The sequence below is a fragment of the Balaenoptera ricei genome, chromosome 6, assembly GCF_028023285.1.
Source record: "Balaenoptera ricei isolate mBalRic1 chromosome 6, mBalRic1.hap2, whole genome shotgun sequence".
Classification (NCBI taxonomy): domain Eukaryota; kingdom Metazoa; phylum Chordata; class Mammalia; order Artiodactyla; family Balaenopteridae; genus Balaenoptera; species Balaenoptera ricei.
In genome coordinates this window covers 80,459,607-80,483,087 of record NC_082644.1, presented here as the reverse complement: position 1 = coordinate 80,483,087, position 23,481 = coordinate 80,459,607, and the positions used below count along the sequence as shown (strand labels likewise).

Below are 23,481 nucleotides of genomic sequence, written 5' to 3'. Positions count from 1 at the left end.
GAAGGAAAATAAAACACTCACTGCTGTGGACGCCAGGATCGCCTCCCTGCACCTTCACTTTTCTGCATTTCCCGCGAAACTCTTTGCCCTCTGCCTCAAAAGGTACACAAGACAAAATCAGATGTTGTTAATACGCATTCTGTTGTGTCATTTGAGTACAAAGAGGTGCTTTTTAATTTTTAAGTTTTTATGAATGCAGCTCAAACGTGATCCCCACGTTCCAGGAGCCAGGCCAATGTGGCTGTGCGGACACAGCTTTGCAAGGCGGCTACCAGGCTTCAGGGCTAGGGCAGGGACCATGCCAGGGGCTGCTGGAAACGGGTCAGCCCTCTTTACAAAGCAGGAGTCTTTCCCATCGTAAAATGCAAAGTAGCCAGCCGTTTCCCATTCCTCACATCCTCAACCCTCCTCGTCCGGCGGGTTAAGAAGGGGCCGGGAGGATATTTACCCTCCGCTCTCGCACTTCTCTTATTTAACTAAACCCAGGGGCAGCTGCTTCTGAGTGCGGCGCCAGCCGGCTCAGGCCCAGCCCCACCTTGCAGGCAGACTGCCGAGCTGACCAAGGGCTTTGGCCGAGCCGGCGCTGGGCTGGGGCGTCCGGGAAGCGGAAGGAGCCCGTCTAGGAAACCGCGGTGTGCGTGGTGCTGAGGCTGGCGCGAGAGGCTCAATTTCAGGTCGGCAGAGCTCAACTTCGCCGCCCGCGGGCTGCGTCGCGCTGCGGACGCTGGGCTCCGCTCGTCTCGCAGCTGGGAGGAGTTGAGGCTGCGAGTTGGCGAACTTCACTCACCTGTCGGAACCTGAATCCGGACAGGGAGCTGGGCCTGGCGGCCACTCCGCCCACCGCCTTCCCCGCGCCGGGACGCCACGACCAGGCAGAAAGGTGTGGGGGCCGCTCCCCGAAACTCGAGACGCCTGGGCTCCGCGCCCCAGCTCCCTGCTCACCTCTTTCGCCCCCAGGCGCCCTCGGCTTGGCGTGCCCCGAAGGCCAACTCGGGCAGACGCCAGGGCTGCGGGTTCGAGAAGCTCCACCTCCTTCTGCCACATAGAGCCACGGGGGCCCCCAGGAACTTTTCCATTCGGTCTCAGGCGGCGATCACTGCCGAGGTTTTCAGAACTTTGTAGGAAAGGGCCAGCCAAGGACCTCTGCCTCCAACCCACGCCTTGCCTGCCACCTGCCTGGGACACCCCCAGGCCGGGAGATCCCGCTCCCCACCGCCCCCGGCAGCGACGCCCCAACTTTTCACGAGCGGTCTGCGCTCCCTGACTGTCACGCTCCTGTGCCAAGGGGCGCGCTGATCTTCCGGGGGCCGGCAACGCTCTCTCCCTCGGCTCGCCCTCCTCCTCCCCCGAGCGAGCTTGGGGCTGGGTGAGCCCAGATCTGCGGTGCACTTGAGCGTTCCCAGAGCTCCGAATTCGCTCCCGCCCCGGAGCCGACCCTTCGAGGAGGGATTGAGCCCTAGTGGTCCCGGCCTTTTACTCCGAAACTCGAGTCGCCCCCCCGTCTTTTCCCTCCGACCTCGGGTGCCGTCGCGGACCGGCCGGGAGAGCGGCCGGCGTAGCCCGTCGGGGGCTGCGCGCACCATGGCCGGCTGCTGCTGCCTGTCCGCGGAGGAGAAGGAGTCGCAGCGCATCAGCGCCGAGATCGAGCGGCAGCTTCGCCGGGACAAGAAGGACGCGCGCCGCGAGCTCAAGCTGCTGCTGCTGGGTGAGTGGCTGCGTCTCCCAGACCCCTGGGCGCCGAGCGTTTCCCTCCCGGCCGCTTCCCTCGCGTGGGACCCGCCTGGAGGACCTGGAGCCGGGCGGGGTGCAGCGCAGCTTCCTCCGCCTCCCCGGGGCCTCGCGGAGGGCAGCAAGTTGGGCCCTTAGGCCTGTCCTTTGCACTTCCAGCTGGGCGGCGTTCGAAGGCACCCCCTTTCTTACCCCCAAACAGGGCTGAGATGTAACATTCGACCCCCGTCTGCTTTTCCCGTTGTGGCCTGCCTCTCTCCCTAAAGCCTCATCCACCCCGTCCCTCAGTCCCCAGCGCCGTACAGCCTCTGCAAAACCGTATCTTGGATGTTGGGGGGTCGGTGGTGGGGAGCTGCTTGATCCCCATCTTGGGTTCAGCGCTAGCTCTGCCCCCTGCGCTCTCAGGTCTAAACAAGCACGGGGGACCGAGAGCTGACGAAGTGCGGAACTGCGCTAAGTCCTTGTGGGCATCAGCGCGCAGTGATGCGAGCAGGTGATTTCTCCGTTTTAGAGAATTAAAAACGGAGGACGGAAAGTTGGCGAACTTGCCCTGACTGAGAAAAGGCACAGCAGATACCGGGTCGGTCGTCGGGGTGAAGCCCAAGCCTTAACCACTGTCCCGCCTGCCTCCCGGGGGTCCCTTTGGGGAGGCCTGTTTGCCGAAGGCCCACACCTCCCTAGCTCAGATCCACTCAGCTGTGTGCTCGTATGCTTGTTCCTAGCGTTGGGACTCCGCTGCCCCAGCCGCGCTGGCTAGTTCTTCGTCGGGTCATTTTGGCCTCCGCACAGGCCTAGGTGGGACGCTCACTTTCAAAAACGGAAAGAGAATGTTAAGGTTTGCCCCAAATATGCCGTAGGGCAGGATCCCTTCTCTTCTGACGTTATAGAACCCTGTTCAGTCCATTTGCTGTTTGAGGAATATTTACCTTTTCCTTCTTTCAGACCAGGGTAGCAGCTATCATATCTTTCTAGAGAGTTGCAAATATTTCAACTTTTTCTTTCATCTCTTCCAGACAGGAATCCTCTCTTATACCAGTTTATTCATCTTTAATATAAGGAGTCACCCTCCCAGAAAGCTTCAAGGAAAGAAAAGTCCATTTAGCTAGAAGAAAATAGAGAAGGCTTTTTGTCAGTATTGCCTTCAGACCTGGGCAAGGGAACCCCTGTGTAATTATTCCCTGGGTTTAGGGGGGCAGGGTCTGCCCTTCCCCAGGCTGTGCCCCTCCCCACTGGGCTAGGTGTCTGCAGGCGGACCGGACTGCCCACCCAGAGTCCACACTGCCCACCGCACCCCAGACCCCCATTGAAATAGGGAATTCAAAGACCCCAAGCCTGCTCTGTGCAAGTAGGGGGAGCAGACCCCCTCCCTGAGGAGTGCCTAATGGGGCAGTTGTACTGGGATTGTGGAAGAGCCTGGAAATGTGGGCTGAGGGCCTACAGGTGTGCCCAAGAGGCCTTCCTGGAGGAGAGATGGAGCCTGGGTGGGAATTCCGTCCATTGGCTGGGGCTGCCCTCTCATACCTGGCCCAGAACTCTGAGGGGTCTGAGAATTGTAATTGTACCTGGCATTCCAGGTTGTTAATAAAGCTGCATATGTCAATGAAGGAGGATTCTGTGACAGTCTGCTAGAGGATAGCAGTTTAAAGTAATTATGTGGGCCCTCATTGTCCTCTTGCCCAGGGGCCCCCCAGAGGTTAGGGGCGGGCCTGGCTTTAGCTGCATACTTTTTCTTTTCAAGGACAGGCTGAACCCTCTTTCATTGTGAAATACTCTGATCTGTGTCAGTGTGTGAAGTTCAGTGTCTGGAATATAACAGGAGCTTGACAAATGAAAATTAAGCAGTAAGCTGAGCCATTCTGCGTTGGTGATAAGCCTGTTCCCAGTAAAATGCTTGGATTTACTCACGCTCAAACTAGGGTAGGAATGTTTGTAGGTATGTTTTCCCTGGAAGTTATACTTAATCCAGGTGATTAGAATCCTTCTTTGTACCCGCCAGGCCCTTGCCCCTCTCAGCACTGTCTGACCTTCCAGGATCCCCCTTTTCATCGTGCCCAGCTGTGACTAGCACACCGTCTCACTGCTATTCACTCAGAAACTGTTAGAAAGTTTCCATACCACATGGAATTGTCTACAGTCCCAAGGATGGACTTTGAAACCTCTGGTTTCTTTTACTCCGTAAGGGAGCAGGTCACACTTGCATTTCTTAAGATAGAGGAGGAGGAGGCCACGCCAAAGATAAAGGAATCAGGGAATGCTGATTTGTCTAAAGTCATGCAGTTTGAGTGAGGAAAAAAAAATCACCTGAGCCTCTATAATGGGTGCATTAGATGATCTGCTGCCTGGATACCACAGGTGAAAACCCTGTTTTGCAAATGGGAATTGAGGATCCTGTGTGGAGCATGGAATGACCTGAAAGGCCACCAACTCTTTGACAAGGAAGCATGCCGTTGCAACTAAATGATTTGAGGATGTTTCCAAAGTGCATTCAGTGGGGCAGTATCCCGTTTGTGCTTAATAAAAGCATGGGTCAGTGTCCGCAGGGAAAGATAAAGATTGCTGTCTGTTTGGGGCTGGTATTCGCAAGATGTCAGCTTGGTGCTCTCTCAGTGGAAGGAGATGGGGGGAAATAAGCTGAATTTAGTAGAAAGAAATTCCTTATCAGTTCTTCAGATAAAAGTAGGACAAAAGAGTTCTGATAAGAACCCTCATGAGCACCACTCAGTATAGGAAGAAAGTGTCTGGACAATAGCAATTAAATGGGGAGAAATGTGATCTTTTATTGGTTTTTGGTGTGGAATGAGGCTTGGGAAAGTGTTGCTTGTTAATTGGGTTGAGGGTCTCCAGCAACTCTGATGGCTTAATTTTGGATGCAGACCTCATCTTGGAACTGTCTGGAAGGAATGTGTACTGGGGAATTGGTATTTAACTTATGCTGGTATAGGGATTAAAACCTAGGTTCTTAGGCCCGACTGCCTGGGTTCAAACCCTGGCTCTACCCTTTCTTTTTTTAATTTTTAAAAAAATTTTTTAAAAAAATTATTTATTTATTTATGGCTGTGTTGGGTCTTTGTTTCTGTGCGAGGGCTTTCTCTAGTTGCGGCAAGCGGGGGCCACTCTTCATCGCGGTGCGCGGGCTTCTCACTATCGTGGCCTCTCTTGTTGCGGAGCACAGGCTCCAGACACACAGGCTCAGCAGTTGTGGCTCACGGGCCTAGTTGCTCCGCGGCATGTGGGATCTTCCCAGACCAGGGCTCGAACCCGTGTCCCCTGCATTAGCAGGCAGATTCTCAACCACTGCGCCACCAGGGAAGCCCTACCCTTTTTAATTGTGGACTAACTTCTCTCGGCTCTGTCTGGCAGTAGTAAGTGTCAGCTAGCATCACACTGTTTTTGAGCATTTTTAGCCACCAGTGAGGTGTCATTTCCATTTTAGTTGACCAGTTGTAGGTCTCTAGCACTTTGTGTAAGTTGTCCTGGTCGTGCTTTAACAAAAATGTTTCACCTTGAGTTCGCCTTACTGTTTTCTGAACCTTAAGCTAACTTTAAAATCTCTTATTCTCCTTACACTAAAAAGTTGACTGCACCTGTGACGTTGGGGCGGAGAGGAGGCGGCTATTTCTACGCTCAGTGCTCAGAACAGTGGGCACTAAGAATGGTTTGTAGCCGGACATCCCCAAAAGCTGCGTGAGGGAGCACCTTGTTTCCACGTGCACTTGCGGTGGGAGCTGTGCGCAGGACCTTGAAGACAGTGATATTCTTTTTCTTTATAAAATAAAGCTCGTTGTGAGAATTAAAAAAAAAAAAAAAAAAAGTTGAAAAATCTGAGTCCCCCGAAGCTTTATTGCATTGGTTATAACAAAATTCCATTTTAGAACTCACTGTCATGTTCCTGGGCTGGAAGTCTATTAGAGGGAATGGCGTAGACAGTATGGGTTTCTCGGTAGAAACTGACAGAATTTTCTTGCTTTGTGAGGAGGAGAAGGAGCGAAATGGTAAATATGCTCATGTTCCTTCCTCTTGGCTTTGTTCAATCCAGAGTGCCAGGCACGGTACCCGATTTGCGCAGTGGTTCCTGTGTCCCGCCCCCATCGTTTTTGGAGCACTTTCTTCTGGCATAACTACATGCTCCAGGCTCACCTCGTACCACTCTTCCCAGTCCAGGAATAAGTAATTTCACTGCAGGGCCTTGATCACTTTTAGTAGAGAACTGCACCCTTTCTTCTAAGATGTTTAAGCCACTTGAAACAAAGATATCAAGTCCCCTAATTCAAATCAATCACCAGTATCTAAGCACCTGAAGAACCACATCTCTAAAGCACTGAGTCAAAGGATGAAAATTTTGAGGCTGTAATGCTGTGAGCAGATTTAAAATGGAAAAATCTACCAGTGAAGTTTGACGAAAAACAATGTAAAAAAAAAGGCTTAGCCCTCAAAGGTTTTCTTTTTCGTAAAAGCTAAAAAAAAAAAAAAAAAAAAAAGATGGCTTCTGGTCTGTATCACCTTTTTATTTTCTTCTTTTCTGTGATACGTGAATCACAAGAGAAAAGTGTCCTTGTAAGAAACCCCATGTGTGGGGTTGCAGGGAGGGAGATGGCTGGATTGAGACGGCATACAGAGGGGTGTCAGCAAGTCAGTGTAGCCAAGCTATTGTGTTCCTAAAGGCAGAGATTGAAATTCAGGCAAAAGAGGGACTTCATTGGAAGGATCCTTACCAGGGCATCTCATGAAATGAAAAGGATCAAATAGTAAAAAGCGGGAAAGCAAGTGCCAGGGCGTTCCTGGGGCCCTTCTCCACGGCCACCAATCTGAATGCAGGTGGCCTGGGGCCCAGCTCCCTGCAAGGGCGGCAGCCACTGCTGTAAACACTGCCCAAGGAATCAGAAGCGTACCAGCCGAAATCCCAGGGCTCTGAAAGTGGAGAGCACGGCAGGACCCTCTGCAGAGCCCCGCTTTCATTGCAGCAGTTGGCTGCTGGGTAAATTAATGGCTTATCACATTGGGCAGGGTTCTTGGTTGCAGACCATTTAAGCCGAAGAAGAATTTGTTGGCGGGGAAGCAGGAAGCTCAGAGAATTGATAGGGATTGGAGAGCAGGCTAAGCCAAAGGGCAGGATCCAAGGTAGTCTTGACATTGGGGTCAGACCGGACTGCCAAGCACACAGCCAGAGACCCGTCACCCCGAGCTGAGGGTCGCCGAGGGTGCCCTGGATGCTTACCTCCACGTGAGAGCCGCAAATCATCTGTGACCGTCTCCTGCTGCTCTGTGTCACTTTCCAAAACCTCAGGCCATCTGATTGTGCCCAACTGCCAGAGAGCTGGGGGGAGAGGCAGGAAGGTGTAGTGGTGAGAGCATGCCCTCTGGAGCCAGCCTTTGTGAGTGTAAAATCTAGGCAAGAAATCGTTCCCATTGTGCTGCCAACCCCGTCTGGGCTCGGTTACAAGGTCACTGATGGAAGTAGCATGCAGTTCCCAGAAGGGTATGGAGATAGGAGAGTCAACAACATGAAGTCCCCGCTGGTGCCCCTTCTCAGAGAGCAGGGACCGGATGTGTGGTCATAACTTAGAATCTTTTTTTTTTTTTTTAAATTTATTTATTTTTGTCTGCGTTGGGTCCTCGTTGCTGCGCACGGGCTTTCTCTAGTTGTGGCGAGCGGGGACCACTCCTTGCTGCGGTGCGTGGGCTCCTCACCACTGCGGCCTCTCCCTTTGCAGAGCATGGGCTCTAGGCGTGTGGGCCTCAGCAGTTGTGGCTCATGGGCTCAGTACTTGTGGTGCACGGGCCTAGTTGCTCCGTGGCATGTGGGATCTTCCCGGACCAGGGCTCGAACCCACGTCCCCCGCATTGGCAGGCGGATTCTTAACCACTGCGCCACCAGGGAAGTCCCATAACTTAGAATCTTGAAGGGAACAGCACGTTAAGGCCCTGGAGACCTGAGTGGTTTGTTTTGTTTTGTTTTTGTTTTGGTGGACGTAGCCCCTGAGTAGTGGGTATATGACCATGAGCAAGACATTCCCTTTTGAACCCCAGGATCCTCACCTGTAAAATGAAAGGCTTGGATCAGGTGACCTCTGAGGTCTTTTCCATTCTGTCATCAGCTGGTTTATACCAGTGGTTCTCAAAGTGTGTTCCCAGGACCAGCAGTGGCAGCCCGGGGAACTTGTTGGAAATACAGTCTCAGTCCCCATCATGTCCTTCTGAACCAAATTCTGGAGTGGGGCCCGCAGGCTGTATCTTAATAAGGCTTCCAGGTGACCCTGATATACATAAGTTGGAGAACCTGTTTTATAGCATTAGCCTGCAGCTCAGGACTGGCCAGCCTCTGCTTGCTGCCCTAGGCTCTAAGGCAGATATCCTTCTCTTAACAGCAGATATCTAGGAGGCCCCTGGGATCAACCTGCCTAGCGGATGCTCTATTTCTTGAAGTTGAAGCCGTCTTTCCCTCTCCAACTTGATGAAGGGTCTTCAGAGTGTGAGCTGGGTAATCTGTAGCGATTGTTTAGCCTTTGTCCTCAGGTGCCGGGTTGCTGGGCAAAGAGGAAGAGCAGGCACGCATGCATGTATGTCTTACCTTGGCAAGAGTCCTTACAAAAGCAGCAGTGTGTGCATTTGCGTGGACCCTTGCACTTTGAGGTACAACTCCAAAAGTTGCGCTCCTATAGATTGCAATGGTTTTATGGCCAATAACCATTAAGTAGTTACCTTTCCATTCTGGACTAAGTGGGGCGGAGGAAACATATTTTAGCGTGAGCCACCATGAATCAGTCTGCTCTTTGAAAGTTCACCCTCTATGGAACATTGGCTGGTATTTCCATCCAAAGGGTAATATTCCTGGTTCTCAAGTTTTGTTTTCTTTCCTACGTAACTGATACATTCTCATGTTTTGTACTTTTTTAATGAATGAGAGGAAAAGAGAACATTTATCTATATTATTTTGTCTGAAAGGCATCTTTTGTATGGTCAGTCAGTTGTCAGTGACCCACAGATGGATTAACTCTGCCACTGCTGTCTTGAACCTGCCATGAATAGCACCTTCATTTTGAGTAACTCATCCCCAGGATGTTTTTCTGTTGCTCAGCTACTATGTAATTGGGAAGTATAAGCTAATTGTATTACTAAACAAAAGGAGATAAATGAAGGTGATAAATCATTTGCAGAATCATCATCTAATGTACCTAGCAGTCTAAATCCTATTTGTCCAAGTCAATGCCACTCAAAAAGTAGTTGTGGGTCCCGGGCCAGTGTGCATGTAAGACAAGTACAGAAATCAAGAATAAGCATCTAGAAACTTTTATAGCAATTTAACATTGCTGTGGCATCAGAGGGTATTTTTATTTTATTTCATTGATGTAACAAGTCTGCAACTGAATGGGAAAATTTAAAAACTGGTCCCTTACCACAGAGTTTGAGAAACACAAGTGCAAACTTTTATGGATGGGGTAGCAAAGGTCCAGAGGACTGGAGAGACTCAGCAGATGTCACAGGGCTTGCAGGCCGTAGCTAACTGACAGTAAGCCATAGTGAGGAGTCCAGTCTCTTAGTTGCCAGCCCATTCTTTCATTAAGTCACCGAGTCTTCATATTGAATCTCATTTCTAAGGCAACATCCATTCTAAGATATGCCATTGATTTGAAAACAGATTTTCATTTACTACACTGTAGGAAATATACACATCAATGCAAAGGCATCTTGACCTTGAGAATGTTAATTTGTGTGGCAATAAATCTTGAAATCAAGGATATACGGTTATGTTTTTCTCCTCTTTTCCCTCTAATAGTACACATTTAAAACAAAGCAAAACTGTCCCAATTATTGACAAAATTCAATTTCGTAAAACTGATTAAGTGCTGAAATTAGATTGGAAAAGAAGCCTCTGTTATATTGCCATCAGCCCACTGAGTTCAAGTAATCTTATTCTATGAAACTCTAAAAAGAGTTGCTTCCTAGATTAGTGGGCCTTTTATATATAAAGAAGTTTAAGAAGAAAATTAGAGCAACAAAATGTTGTGAGAGCACCGATAAATGCTACTGTTTGCTCCAGTGTCTGAATAATTTTGGATGGGCCACATCCAGGCAATTGGTTGAGTCTAGGAAGAGTTTCACATGAGACCTTGAACTCTATGGCGGCTTTGTTCACCACTGAACCCACAATGTTGAGCACAGAGCCTAGCTTAAACACTGGTTGAATAAATATGTGTTTCTCTGTCTCTATAGTGGTTTCCATGAAATACCAGATGAGTAGTGTGAATTTCTTACAGGAGCTGGACGTCTCTGTTGTTTGGGGCACTGTAGGAACATTCATGGAAGGAAGACAAACCTGGTTTGGGCCTTGAAGAAAGGCAAATTAGAAAATTCCAGAATTGGTTTGTTTTTTACGTGTATAAGATCTGGGCTAATTACTCATTTTGAATGTGCTTATACCTGGATTAGTGGTGTCAGAATAAGAAAATTGAGCTTGGATCCTAGAAGTGAAATGATATTTGGAAAAATATATTCTGTGTACTTCTTTCCTAGTAATGGTACTTGATAAGATTTTGATATGTAAACAGAACAATAGTTGAGACATTTGCTAATTGTTCTTCGCTATTGCTTTATTCTGAAATAATTTGAAAAAAAATCATAGTTCATCTCGGTCTTTATGTAATTTTTGTAAACATCTAGTAGTTCTGTCTGTATTTAAGAGTTAGACTTCATGATTTTGGAGACCCATCTCACACTTAATTTTATGAATATGAAATTTGGAAGCTCTAAAAGAATCAGTCATTACAATGACTTAAATCCTCTGACGCTTAAGACCTAGTTTGATGTGTTAAGAGCCACACCATAACCTGAGCAAATTTCATAGGAAAATGACCTCTTTCTGTGCAGCTGGCAGAAGTAAGCATCTGATATTGCGCTAAGTGGGGATATTTGAAGTGGCAAGACATTATGTGCTTCACATATAAATATGTTGTGTTTGTTGATATAAATCTTTGTAATTGGTATTATTTAAAACAGTGGTCTTCAGATTTTGTAATTTTGAGTTTGTTTTTAAAAATTTGGGAAAGTAAACAAAATGGGACTATCCATTTGAAAAATTTACCAAGTGAGAATGTTAAAAATATTTTAGTATATTCCTCTAAAAAGCAATTTAAAAGGTGATATTAGACACATTTAACAACTCCTTTCTTAACATGTCCAAAATGGAGCACAGTGAACCAACCTGAAGAGTCTTCACTTTACCTCTCCCTGATTCATGCGTTTCCACCCATCTCTCTTATCTCAACAGATGGTACCCCTGACCACCCGGGTGCTCAAACCAGAATCCAGAGAGTCTTTCTTGATCTTTCTTCTACTATACCTAACACTAGAAATGGAATAATAATAATAAAACATTAACATGTGTACATCCCATCATCATTCTGGGCACTTGAAATGAATGATCTCATTTATTTCTCTCTGTGCTTGGAGGTGCAGTGACTATTGTCCTCCCCATTCTACAGATGAGGAAACTGAGGCTCCAAAGCAAGGTTCACCAGCCAGGGTAGAACCAGGGTTCGAACCCAGAGAGTCTGACTCCAGAGCCCTGGTTCTGAATCATGGTCCTGTTTCTGTCTCCCAGAAACAACATCTCACCCAAATCTACTTCAAGAGGCCCAAATCTCCACTGTGTCCGCTTCTTGCCATTGTATTTACCCCAACTCTTCTGGATTACTACATCCTCTACTGCTCCCTAGCCCTGAGTCTGTTCTCCACACTGCAGCCAGAGTGACCTTTTAAAAATGTAAATTGGATTCTTGTTTTCCTGCTCAAAACCTTTCTATGTCTTCCTATTGTCTTTGGATGCAAATCTAAAATCTATGCGCGGCCCCTGAGACCTTCTACCCATCCCCTGCCACCCCTCTGCCATTATTCCCTGTGATCACTCACTTCTGGCCGTAGAGCCTCCTTTTAGGACCTTTGGTGGGCCAGATGCTTCCTTTTTAGATGTCTGCACATGCCAATCATCTGCCTTCAACATGAGTCCTTACTAGTCTTCTAGCTAACTGCTACTCATTTTCAGAAGGCATCTTAAATATCCCTTCCTCCTGGAAGCCTTCACTGACTCCCTGATCCAAAGTAAGTCCCCCCAGAATATCCTCCCATAGCCTATTCTGTATTTCTTTTCTAAAATAGTAGTCATCATGGTTTGAAACTCTATTTCTAATATGGTACTCTTCATCTTCCCTGCTAGACTCTATATCTGCTGAGTGTAGGGATTATTAGAGCCAGTGAGTCCTCAAGATCTTATATAGTGCCTGCTTCTTCCAGAAACATTTGCTGAATGAAAAAATGTATTGCCATTTAGTATCAATATAATTGCATAAATGAAAGGATATTTTAACTTCAAATAGTGGAAAGGGCTTATTCTTAATAGACGATACTTTAAATTGGATAAATATACATTTATGACTCACTATTTGTTCATATTAAACTTCCACTTTTGGACTAATGAAAACTTCGTTACATACTGACACTGGATTGTGGGCTGATGTTCTGGAACCAAGGATTTATTGCATGCGTCTTATTTGTTTCCTAAGTTTTCATATTTTCTTATGCACAAAAGTGAATACCCTGAATATTTTAAAAAATTTTTTAACTTAAAGAGTGGCATATTTGTAGCAAAGACTGCTAGCAGTCTCCTGTATATCTTCTTTCCTCCTTCTGTAATAAGGTAATATCTTGACACATGACCCGGAGGTAAAGACTATATTTCTCAGTTTGCCTTCTGCTAGGTGTGTGGTCATTTGACTAAGTTTATAGCCCATGGGATGTAAACTGTAGTCATATAGGCGATTTCTGAGTTGTGACCTTAAAAGGAAAGGGGCCTCCTTCCCTTCTAGAGAAGAATGCTGATTTGGTGGTAGCAGTTACAGCAACCATCTTTTCCCCATGAGATGGAAGTTGGGTGTTGAGGATGAAAAAGCAACAAGGTAGAAAAGGCCTGTATCCCTGATACTATGAAGGTGCCATACTAGCCCTGAGCTAGGAATGATGGGGGGGCCCTTTTTCAATAGCAGCTAAACTGGTATCCTAGCTAATAAAATATTATACATTCTGTTTTGCACTCAGCTTTTTAACTCCCAATATATCTGGGGGTTCTTTCCCAATCATATGGATTTGCATCCAAAGGCAGAAAAGTCAGAGTGTAATATGTTTGGGAGAGGGGTGTCTAATATCCAACATGATGAGGATCTTGGCTGGTTGGAAGTCAATACCATATCCGGGTCTCTCATTCTCCGGACATTCTAGTGATATATGACATACTTGTATTTTCTGCAGTTGACTTTTCAGATATTTGATAGGGGCTTTTTTTTGCAAGCAAGTAAACATTTGAAGCTGCCTGTTTTACTTGATATTGAGTTTGTCAAGGTTGAGAAATGTAAAAGCCTAGTTTTCCTAAGCCTTCAATGTCCATTTTAATTTTTAAAAACCTCGTAATTTTTTAATAAAAATAACTATGCCTTTCACTTAATTCTTTTTTTTTTAATAATGAATGAGAACCATTGGTAAATATTACCAGTGCTTTAGTTTTTTTTTTTAAATTAATTAATTAATTAATTTAATTTTGGCTGCGTTGGGTCTTCGTTTCTGTGCGAGGGCTTTCTCTAGTTGCGGCAAGCGGGGGCCACTCTTCATCGCGGTGCGCGGGCCTCTCACTATCGCGGCCTCTCTTGTTGCGGAGCACAGGCTCCAGACGCGCAGGCTCAGTAGTTGTGGCTCACGGGCCCAGTTGCTCCACGGCATGTGGGATCCTCCCAGACCAGGGCTCGAACCCGTGTCCCCTGCATTGGCAGGCAGATTCTCAACCACTGCGCCACCAGGGAAGCCCCACTTAATTCTTTGATTAGTTTTTAATTTACTACTAAGTTAACTCTACTTATTAATTCAGTGAAGTAAATAATTAAATTTCCCTTAAACACTTAAAAACCTATTAACACATTTAAAAAACTTAGTGTCCTCAAATATATCAATGCCCTGACAAAGCTGGCAAGAAAAAGCTAAGCATTTAAGTGACTCCAGTGATCTCATAAACCTGACGTTATAGATTAAATTAATTTTATTCTTTTCAACAGTCAAATACTGTCTCTAAATGTAATAAAATACTATTTCTAAGTGTAATCAAGTCAAATAATCATCTATACTATTCACTCCTGTAAATTAATCACAACTCTTAATATTCAGATTACTTTGTATCAGATTAAATGCTTTAACTAACAGCATCAAAAAAATTAAGTGCTGCTCATGATTACTATACCTATTCTTAAATTTAACTTGAGTATTATTACCGTATATTTGATTCGTTTCTTTTTTTTTTCTCTTTTTAAATTTATTTAATTTATTTTATTTTTGGCTGCCTTGGGTCTTCACTGCTGTTCGCCGGCTTTTCTCTGGTTGAGGTGAGCAGGGGCTACTCTTTGTTGCGGTGCGCAGTCCTCTCATTGCAGTGGCCTCCCTTCTTAGGGAGCACGGGCTCCAGGCACGTGGGCTTCAGTAGTTGTGGCATGGGGACTCAGCAGTTGTGGCTCATGGGCTCTAGAGCGCAGGCTCAGTAGCTCAGCGGTTGCGGCGCATGGGCTTAGCCACTCTGCCTCACGTGGAATCCTCCCGGACCAGGGCCCGAACCTGTGTCCCCTGCATTGGCAGGCAGATTCTTAACCACTGTGCCACCAGGGAAGCCCTTGATTTGTTTCTTATTCCTTCCCCTTTTGTGGCTTGCAAAGTTCAACCCAACCAAGAAGATTTACAGTCTCAGCCTAAAAATCAGGACAGGTTTTCAAGGCCATACATTTTCTTGAAAGCATCACATATTCCTTTATTCCAATTTTTACCATTAAAAAAACCCTTTTTAATCAACTCATTTTAACTGATTGCATTCTGTATCCACTCCCACCTGCAATGGCAACTAGTTTCTTCACTACCTAATTTGTGTTGAGATTCTACACTTTATAAGCTCTTCTGTCTGTCTTGTGACCATCATTTCTGATTCCTTTACTGTCATTGAACTTTTTTTTTTTTTAAGATATTCGCTGTGACTTTTTTTGTTGTTGTTGTTTGTTTATTTATTTATTTATGGCTCTTTTGGGTCTTTGTTTCTGTGTGAGGGCTTTCGCTAGTTGCGGCAAGTGTTGCGGCAAGTGGGGGCCACTCTTCATCATGGTGCGCTGGCTTCTCATTATTGCGGCCTCTCTTGTTGCGGAGCAGAGGCTCCAGACGCGCAGGCTCAGTAAATGTGGCTCATGGGCCTAGTTGCTCCGCAGCATGTGGGATCCTCCCAGACCCGGGCTCGAACCCGTGTCCCCTGTATTGGCAGGCAGACTCCCAACCACTGTGCCACCAGGGAAGCCCTGTCACTGAACTTTTTAAAAAAATAATTAATTAATTAGTTTATTTATTTATTTTGCTGCATTGGGTCTTTGTTGCGGCATGTGCGATCTTTCATTTCCGCTCACGGGCTCTTTGTTGCAGTGTGCTGATTTCTCTCTAGTTTTGGCGTGTGGGTTTTCTCTTCTCTAGTTCTGGCGCGCAGGCTGCAGGGCGCATGGGCTCTGTAGTTTGTGGCACACGGGCTCTCTAGTTGAGGCGTGCGAGCTCAGTAGTTGTGGTGAGCGGGCTTAGCTGCCCCGCAGCATGTGGGATCTTAATTCCCCCCCCAGGGATCGAACCTGCATCCCCTGCATTGGAAGGCAGATTCTTTACCATTGGACCACCAGGGAAGTCCCTACTGTCACTGAACTTTAAAGAAGAAAAACTTAGATCTCAGATTCAAGAGATGAGAGCTATCAGGTTGTTTCTTAAAGCTTGTCTGCATTCTGCTTTTGCTATTCTGTGTTTGAACATATCTTATCAGTCTAATATTGTTTATACATTTCTTTCCTTTCAATGGAAACATTAAGCTATTTAAGAATGAGTTAATTCACCCTATTTCATCCTGTTCTTTAAATATAAAGCCCTTGTCACAAACCATAAGCCTACCCAAAACTCTACCAACTGTAAGCCTTCAAAGCAAGTGTTTGGGTTTAAATGCTTCTTCTCGGTCTAAAATGTCTAAAAGTTGACTGAATCACCACCCCATGTAATATCTTCTCTCTGCCTTTGTATTTGTCACTGTGGAATTGCAGACTGACTACAGGTAGCTGATGGGTGAGGAACCTGCTGGAACTTTCCCCGACCATTTTCAAATTACCATTCATTTAGGGTAATGAGGAAGTCTTTCTGCCTTGCCTCAGTTAATTAGTGTCTGTGTTTGAGGATAGACTGGTGGAAGAAATGAGGAGGCGGCTTTGGTTTATTTGACATAAGCTCATCAGGATAAGATTGGACACTAAAGGTAGCGACTATCAATTAGGCATGGCCCCAGTGAAGCCAGTTTGTGTGTACACATACACACACACACACACAAATACACACACACCACCACCACCACCACAACTATCACCAGAGAATTTGAACTTACAAGGCAATCTGAATTTGCCCTTAGGAGAATTAAACCAGTTCTGTCTACAATGTAATTATATCTTGGTGCAAACCAGAAAATGGCCAGAAAACTTATTATCCAACAAAAGTATATTCATTTGTTTAAAGTGTTCATTTTGAGCATCTAAAATCTGTTGAAAGTCATCTTGCGCTTTAAGGAGAATCATGCTGATCAAAACAGAAAGGGTTTTATTTTTAATTATTATGATTCACAAAACTCAAAGAATACCTTAATTTATATTATGACATCTGGTAGAGCAATAATTAGAAATATTATTTCTGATTTGTATTTTTTCCAGAATTCTAAACAGTTCCTTATTTCATTTGATAATCACCTGTTTAATGAATTGCTTTTCCCTTTAATACTTTTCAACTTTTGACTACCTGAAAAAGCTGGTTGTTCTCTAAATGCTTGTGGATAATTGCCAGAAATCTTTGGTGTAGGTCCCAGAATGGCTTCTATTTTGCAATGTGACCTTGGGCAAGTCATAAAGGGGTAGAGGCTCCTCAATGGTAAAATGAAGAGGCTGGATTCAGCAGCTCTGAGTTTCTGTGGTAACTCTTCAGCCATAGTGGAAGTGTTACCTTGATCACTCGGGGCAGAAACTGTGTGTGTGTGTGTGTGTTTAGTGCCTGCCTCCAGCATAACTGAGGAAATAGTAGCTGGTTGCTGTTTGCCTGGGTGACAAGTGACAGAAATAGAATTCTTCATATTCCTTTGTTCTCTGTGTTTGAATTTTCAAGTAACATGAGACTTCACCTGTGCATTAATCTCAGGATATCAGAACAGGTTTGTCAGGGACAGAAATGTATTGAATTGGTAATCTAACTGGAACTTCTGATTGTAGAAATATCTGTTGACATAAAAATGACTCCTGGTGGGGGGTAGGTGAAATGGGTCCAAAGGTATAAGCTTCCAGGCATAAGATAAATAAGTCACAGGGATGTAGTGTACAAAATAAATAAACAAACAAGTAAATACATTCAAATGACTCCTGAACTAACACTGTTTGTCATTAGCCAGAAACTTTCTAGCCTTCAATTTACTATAAAGCATATGAACATTTAATAATAATAATGGCAGTAAACTTATATAACACTGTTTATATGTCAAAAATGATTTATAAGGGTTTTATATCTGTGAATTCGTTTCATCCTTACAAGTTATTGAAGCATGCAGTATACTTTTTCCATTTTACTGATGAGGAAACTGAGGGTAAAGAATGATTAAATGAGTTTCCCAAAGTCACTCACTACTAGATGTGAAGCTGGGATTTGATTGACCAGGCAGTTTGATTCCAGGGGTTCCTTACTTTTCTTATGGCTCTTCTCTCCTGCTCCTGAATCACCCTAAAGAATCACCTGAAGAATCACTGTAGGACACCCATGGTTGGACTAGGCAGTGGAAGGAAGTCGGAGTGGAGGCAGAGGTCTGGCACGTGATTCTGGGTCTTCCATTACAGTGCAGTGGAGACTTTGGGCAAGTCATCTAATCTCGCCAGTGGTCTGTAATGGAATAGAATGTGAATTGCAAATGTGAGCCACACATGTATCAATAATTTACAATTTTCAAGTAGTCACATTTTTTTAAAAGTAAAAAACAGGTGAAATTAATTTTACTAATATATATGTATTATATATATATATTTTGTTCTTTAATCTAATATGCCAAAATATAGTCATTCAACATGTAGCTGATAAAATGTATCAATAAGATATCTTACATTTTTTTTTCATATTAAATCTTTGAAACCTGGTGTATATTTTACACTTACAGCACATCTCAATTTAGATTATCCACATATTAAGCGTTCAATGACCCCATATGGCTAGTGGCTACCATATGGGGTCATTGAACGCTTAATATGTGCATAATATTAGACAGCACAGCTCTGAACCCTTGGGAGCTCCTGTAAAATGAGACCATGGTGATGGATGATCACTAAAACCTCTGCTCTGAAATTCTAGGAATCTATGATGAGAAACACCTGTATCACTTAAGCTGCTTACTGTGAGATGACTTGTTTCTTCCCTGCTTAAATAGCATGGAGAATGCATTCTAACATAGAGAATTTTTTTCACTGTTGAATTCTTAAGACTCACAAAGGCAATGTAATGTCAAGATAGTGTATACATACCAAAGAAGGATTTTCAGAAAGTAACTGTGCTTTAGTGGGTAAAAAAAAAAAAAAATAAAAGTCAATTATTGATATTTTCCCGACAAATGTCTGGAAGCTTGCTGTCAACCAGGTCCTGTTCCAGGCCTCTGGGACTGAGAAGAGAACAATTTGAAGCCTCTGCCCTCTTGGTGCTTACACTGTAGTGAGACAATAAATAGATACGTAGGACGATTTTAAGTTAGGCAAGTACCATGAAGAAAAATAAAGCAGAATGAGGGGTTAGAGAGTGGAGACCTGGGGGATCAGTGGGTCTAGTTTTGAAAGGAGGACTCCTCTGAGGAGGTGACCGTTGAGGGGAGGTTGGGTTGAGAGATGGGACAATCTGCATGAAGACCCAGAGAACAGGGACCAGGGAGTGAGAGTGTTCTAGGCGGGGGAGACAGCCTGAGGTGGTAATGGGCTCAGCGGGTTGGAGGCAGAGCTGAAGGCACTGAGCTGAGTGAGAGAGGATGGCAGGAAGCAGGGCTGGGCAGCAGCGTTTTGGATTTCAATTTACGTGCTGTGAGAGGCCCGGGGAGAGCAACGATTAGCAGAGAGAGAGGTGATTTGATTGTCTTTTTAAAAAGAACACTTGGACTTCTGGGCAGAGAGTAGACTGTATTTGGTACGAGTAGAAGCAGGAGGACCAATCAGGAATCTATGCAATTGTTGAGGTGATCTGTCCTGGTGACTTGCCTGGCATAGGAGTGATGGACGTTGACGGAATTGGTTAGTTTCATATGTGTGTTGAAGGTAGAGTTGATTGGAAGTGTTAATCAATGGCCCAGGGGTATCCAAGGACAGAATCAGATGATCCCTGGGCTTTTGGCTTGACCGACCCAGCCAGTGGCAATGCCATTTACTGAGGTGGCTGAGAGTAAAAGGAAGATGGGTTTGGCAGCAGGGAGGGGGACAGGGAATCAGTAGTTTTGGTTGTAGACATTTTCAGAGTGATGTTTACATATGAATGTAGACATCAGGATTAAAATTGAGGCTAGAGAGATTTATCCTCTTCATCTTAGATGTTTGGAGAGAGGACTTTGCTGTGACACAGAGAGCTGGAAGTAGAGTTATTGTTTCATCTGGGCACTGACTCTAATTTTTTTCCCAGGATAAGGATGAGGCCTTGATGATGCTTAGCTCTGGATAGTGATACACGTGACAGGGCCAGGGATCATGACTTAGATAAAGAAGTATTTTCCTTTTATTGCTGCAGGTCTTGGTTCTGTGCTTGGGAAAGAGCTGTAACCAGCAATAATAATCAGATGCTGAGCCTGCACACCGGTACAAGGTGTTAAATATTGAAATATTCCTGTACCAATTGGTAAATAGCCATTAGCCTGAGTGCTCAGTCCTCTTGATGCTGTCAACCTAGCCATCAGGGCCTCACCTCTGGAATATTCCACATCTCCCTGTACTTAGCAACTAATAAGTAATGCCTCACACAGAGATTAGCTTCCTTGGCTCCATTCCAGCCACTAGAGTGGACCAGCATCTGTTCTGATTGGTCAGCGCCCATGCCACGCCATAAGCATTGTTAAATATTTTGAGTATAACTCATGGTTCTACCCCTGGGTAGGCCATGACCAAGCCATGTGAAGTTAGGAAGAGTCACCTTCATGGACCAGTCTCTTGCAAATAATTCAGGATGTTGATGTCCTTGATCTCTTGCATGAATTATGTTTCCATTCTACATGACTATTCCACGAACACTGCACAACACATTTTACGGTAACCATTGTCTGGGTTGACACGGCCTGACATGCTTTACTTACATCCCAGCATGAATACTACAGATGGGCACTCCCCGTCTTGTCTTACCGTGTGGCCAAGAACTATGAGATTTCAGACAGACCCTTTAATCCTTTATTTCACATTTATACCATAAACCAAACTTATCTTGGTTCCAAGACCAGGAGAGGAAATATCTGAGTTACTACATTGAAACAAGAGAAGATCTTGCTCTCTCCTTTTGACTCCACGTTATCTTTTATACTTTGAGCTCTCTCTGATTAAAAAATGAAAACAAAAGCAAAACTGATGATTCTGTTGTACTTTGAGGGCTTGCATGCAAAATGAAGCCTTAGATATGATAAAATCCTTCACTCATAATTTAAATAAATATATATACACACATATGTAAAAATGGTATATATAATGTGCAATAATTTTTATATATAATTTATACATAATAATATATAATTTTACATCATTTTCAACCACCAACATTGAGTTTGGGGGTGTTCTGAGTACAGACTGTGCATGACCGATAAACAGGTTGGTGAAGGGACTTGGGTTGAGGGAGAGTGTGGACTCAGCTCCTTCTTGGTCATCCTGCTCTGACGGAGGGTCCCGTCTCCTTAGAGAGGGGACACAGACATGGAGTGATCTACAGCTGGATGAAGCATATGCTGAGGGCTTGGTGAAGGAAGAGCCAAAAGGGCTGTTTCCTGAGGGCTGGGCTTGGGAAAGTTTTCCTGGAGGTAAGAGAACTGGTCAGGACCTTGCCATGTCAGTGGTACTTAAATAAGGAGACAAAGAGAGAAGGCACTTGCCATATTCTAGACCATAAATAAGTGTTTCTTAAGGTTGATTTCCCTTTAATGGCTTAAAAACCATTCTCTCCAGACATCCCGATTAACTTGGGATAATTTCTGAGAAGTGCTGGGAGAGTTCTCTAAAAGTTGATGGCTAATTTGGAGACTGATGGACTCAAGCGGCCATCACATTTCTTACTGGGTCAAGGTTCGACGATCGTGCTCCAGTCACATTTGTTTCAGCCACAAATCCGTTTGCCTTTATTCCACAGACAGTAGAGAACTTTCTCTGTGCCAAGAACTGTGGGTACAGAGAAGAGTAAGATTGACAAATATAAGTGGATTTTTGGTTAAATTAGACTTTTAACCCCCCACCCCCCCCGGTCTTTCCAAGTTTATGACCATTTAGGAGGCAAGCTGGCTTCCGCTGCTTTAAGTGCTTTTGGCATTTACAGTAAATTACGATTGTGGGAGTATTTGCAATCTACCACCGCCGGCTCTTTCTTTGAGGACAAGACGTTTTTTACTAGGTCAGCCAGTAGTTTTCCCTGGGAGCATCTAGGCAGTGGATGATGCCGAGAGAATGCTAAAGAAGCAAGGCAGGCCAAGTTGATGGTATAATACAGAACTGAAGTGGGGAAGAGGAAAGACAGAGAAAAGCCATGGGCTGTATGGCAGGGGGCTTTTTGGGAGGGAGGTTTCAGTTTAGGAGAATTTCAGAGAACATTTTCTGTGTGGAAGATATTCAGAGGAACAGTGATGAGAGAACATTTTGATAATTAATATACCTCCCCTTTGGCACTTTATAAAGGTTGAGAAAGAACTGGAAAATGAAACAGGTGTTAGTTGCCTCACTGTGTTTATGTGAATGTGATACAATGTCAAAACTGAGCTGCCTGGGGCCCCAGGACTTATTGAGGAAATACACTGAAAACACAAAGACGTGGGCCTCTGACCCAGATGTCCCAAGAACTGAGGACCCGGAGTAGTGTGGGTGACCCCTGTGTGACAGTGACAATGAGGTGGATGGGACATATGTCTCATTTTGGTTATTGGAATGTGGGTGGATGTGCTGCGCACTATTTCTGTGTATTAATTGGGACATTAGGAGATAATTTTTTTAAAGTCATTAAAGGGAAATCCATCTTAAGGGAGATTTATTTACAGTTTTCTCTCTTTTTCTGCTTAGGCGAGTATCACCTATTTGGCAGTAGTAAATCTGGCCCATAAAAAAACCTCCCATTCACAATCCTCTTTAGTTCCTATAGTCATCTTTGAAGCCATTAGTTGCAGAACGTATGGCTACGAGATAAACAGTGCCTTGTGACCTGAGTTACCACTTAGAGGAAAGCTGCTTAACCATGAGCACGTGCGTTAGACTTTGTATGCATGAGTAAAAACTAAATTTCATTGTGTCAAGTCACTGAGATTATGGGATTTTTTTTTTGTTTGTTTGTTACTGCAACAGAGCCTAGCCTACTGTGACTAATACACTCTATTTCCAAGCAGGAAGTACAGCAGTAACCTCTCTGCTACTCTCACTGACTAACCACTCTTCTAGCTGCTGTTTCTTTCCACACACTGGGAGAAACAGCTGCTAGCCCTAGTGAATATATTCCTCTCATCTTCAGTGTGTTTTACAACAGGATTAAACTATTAAGGATGCTGCTTTGGCAACCAGAAAGGAAGATAAAGTATTGGGAACAATTTAGTGGCAAATCATCAGCACATACCAAATTACGGTAGAATTTTCCTGAAGCCAGTTCAGATTCTACAAGTTTAGCTTATGAATGAGCGAGTCTTTGTCTTCCTTTCTTTTGCCCTGTGTCTTCGTATTTGTTTGCATTTTAGATTTTGGTATTTGCTTTTTAGTTTTATTTATTTATTTCCCATTTTGCCTGGTTTCCGACTCAAAGAACATGAGAGTTCTTGTAGAGGTATTTGGGAGATATGGACGGTGTTTGGAGCTACCTACCATCCCAGGTTGGTAGGAATGATGTCTGGAACAGGATCTTGGGGGAAGACCTTTTCCATGGTTGTCTCACTTTGATTACCTGCCAGTCATGGTCTTTTGGTGAAGATTTTGATTTTGGTTCTTGAATGAGTATGATCTTACTTTTTCTTTCCTGTCAGAGGCAAATTGGTAGACTGTGGAAGAACTCAGTTTTTGGCGTCTATACTCCAATTGTCACTTACTGTCTATATGACCCTTAATGAGTAACTTGATTTTTTAGGACTCTATTTACTTTCTTATTTGTAAAATTAAAAAATATATATATATTTAGCATAGCTTCTGGTTTATTATGTCCATTAAATAATAACTCTTTTGTTGATATTATTATCAGTGAGAATATTACCTGTTGTTTCCTCTCTAGCTTTTTCTTATGTTGATGTTTTTTAAGTTGTAGCCTTGATCGTAGGTCTTCGTATTTTGCATTTTGGGGGCACGTGAAGTTTAGAAACTTCCAGATTATGAGAGCATTCTGAGTAGATTTGTGTCCACAATGGCAGCTCACTGTAGAAATCTAAAGGATAAATGCCGTTTGGATTACTCAAAATAGTCT

The 23,481-nt window shown here is 44.5% G+C and overlaps 1 protein-coding gene and 1 non-coding gene across 2 annotated transcripts in view; both read left to right on the top strand.

Moving 5' to 3' along the window:
* The first annotated feature begins 508 nt into the window (after nucleotides 1-508).
* GNA14 (G protein subunit alpha 14) overlaps nucleotides 509-23,481 on the top strand; it is a 208,182-nt gene continuing 185,209 nt past the window's right edge. The window contains exon 1 of the mRNA XM_059924961.1: nucleotides 509-1,705. Within this exon, the coding sequence (XP_059780944.1) occupies nucleotides 1,582-1,705 (124 nt within the window). The 5' untranslated portion in view covers nucleotides 509-1,581. The remainder of the gene's footprint in view (nucleotides 1,706-23,481) is intronic.
* LOC132368287 (small nucleolar RNA SNORA43) lies at nucleotides 5,289-5,401 on the top strand. The gene has a single exon (XR_009504027.1). It is a non-coding gene; the product is annotated as a small nucleolar RNA SNORA43 (small nucleolar RNA).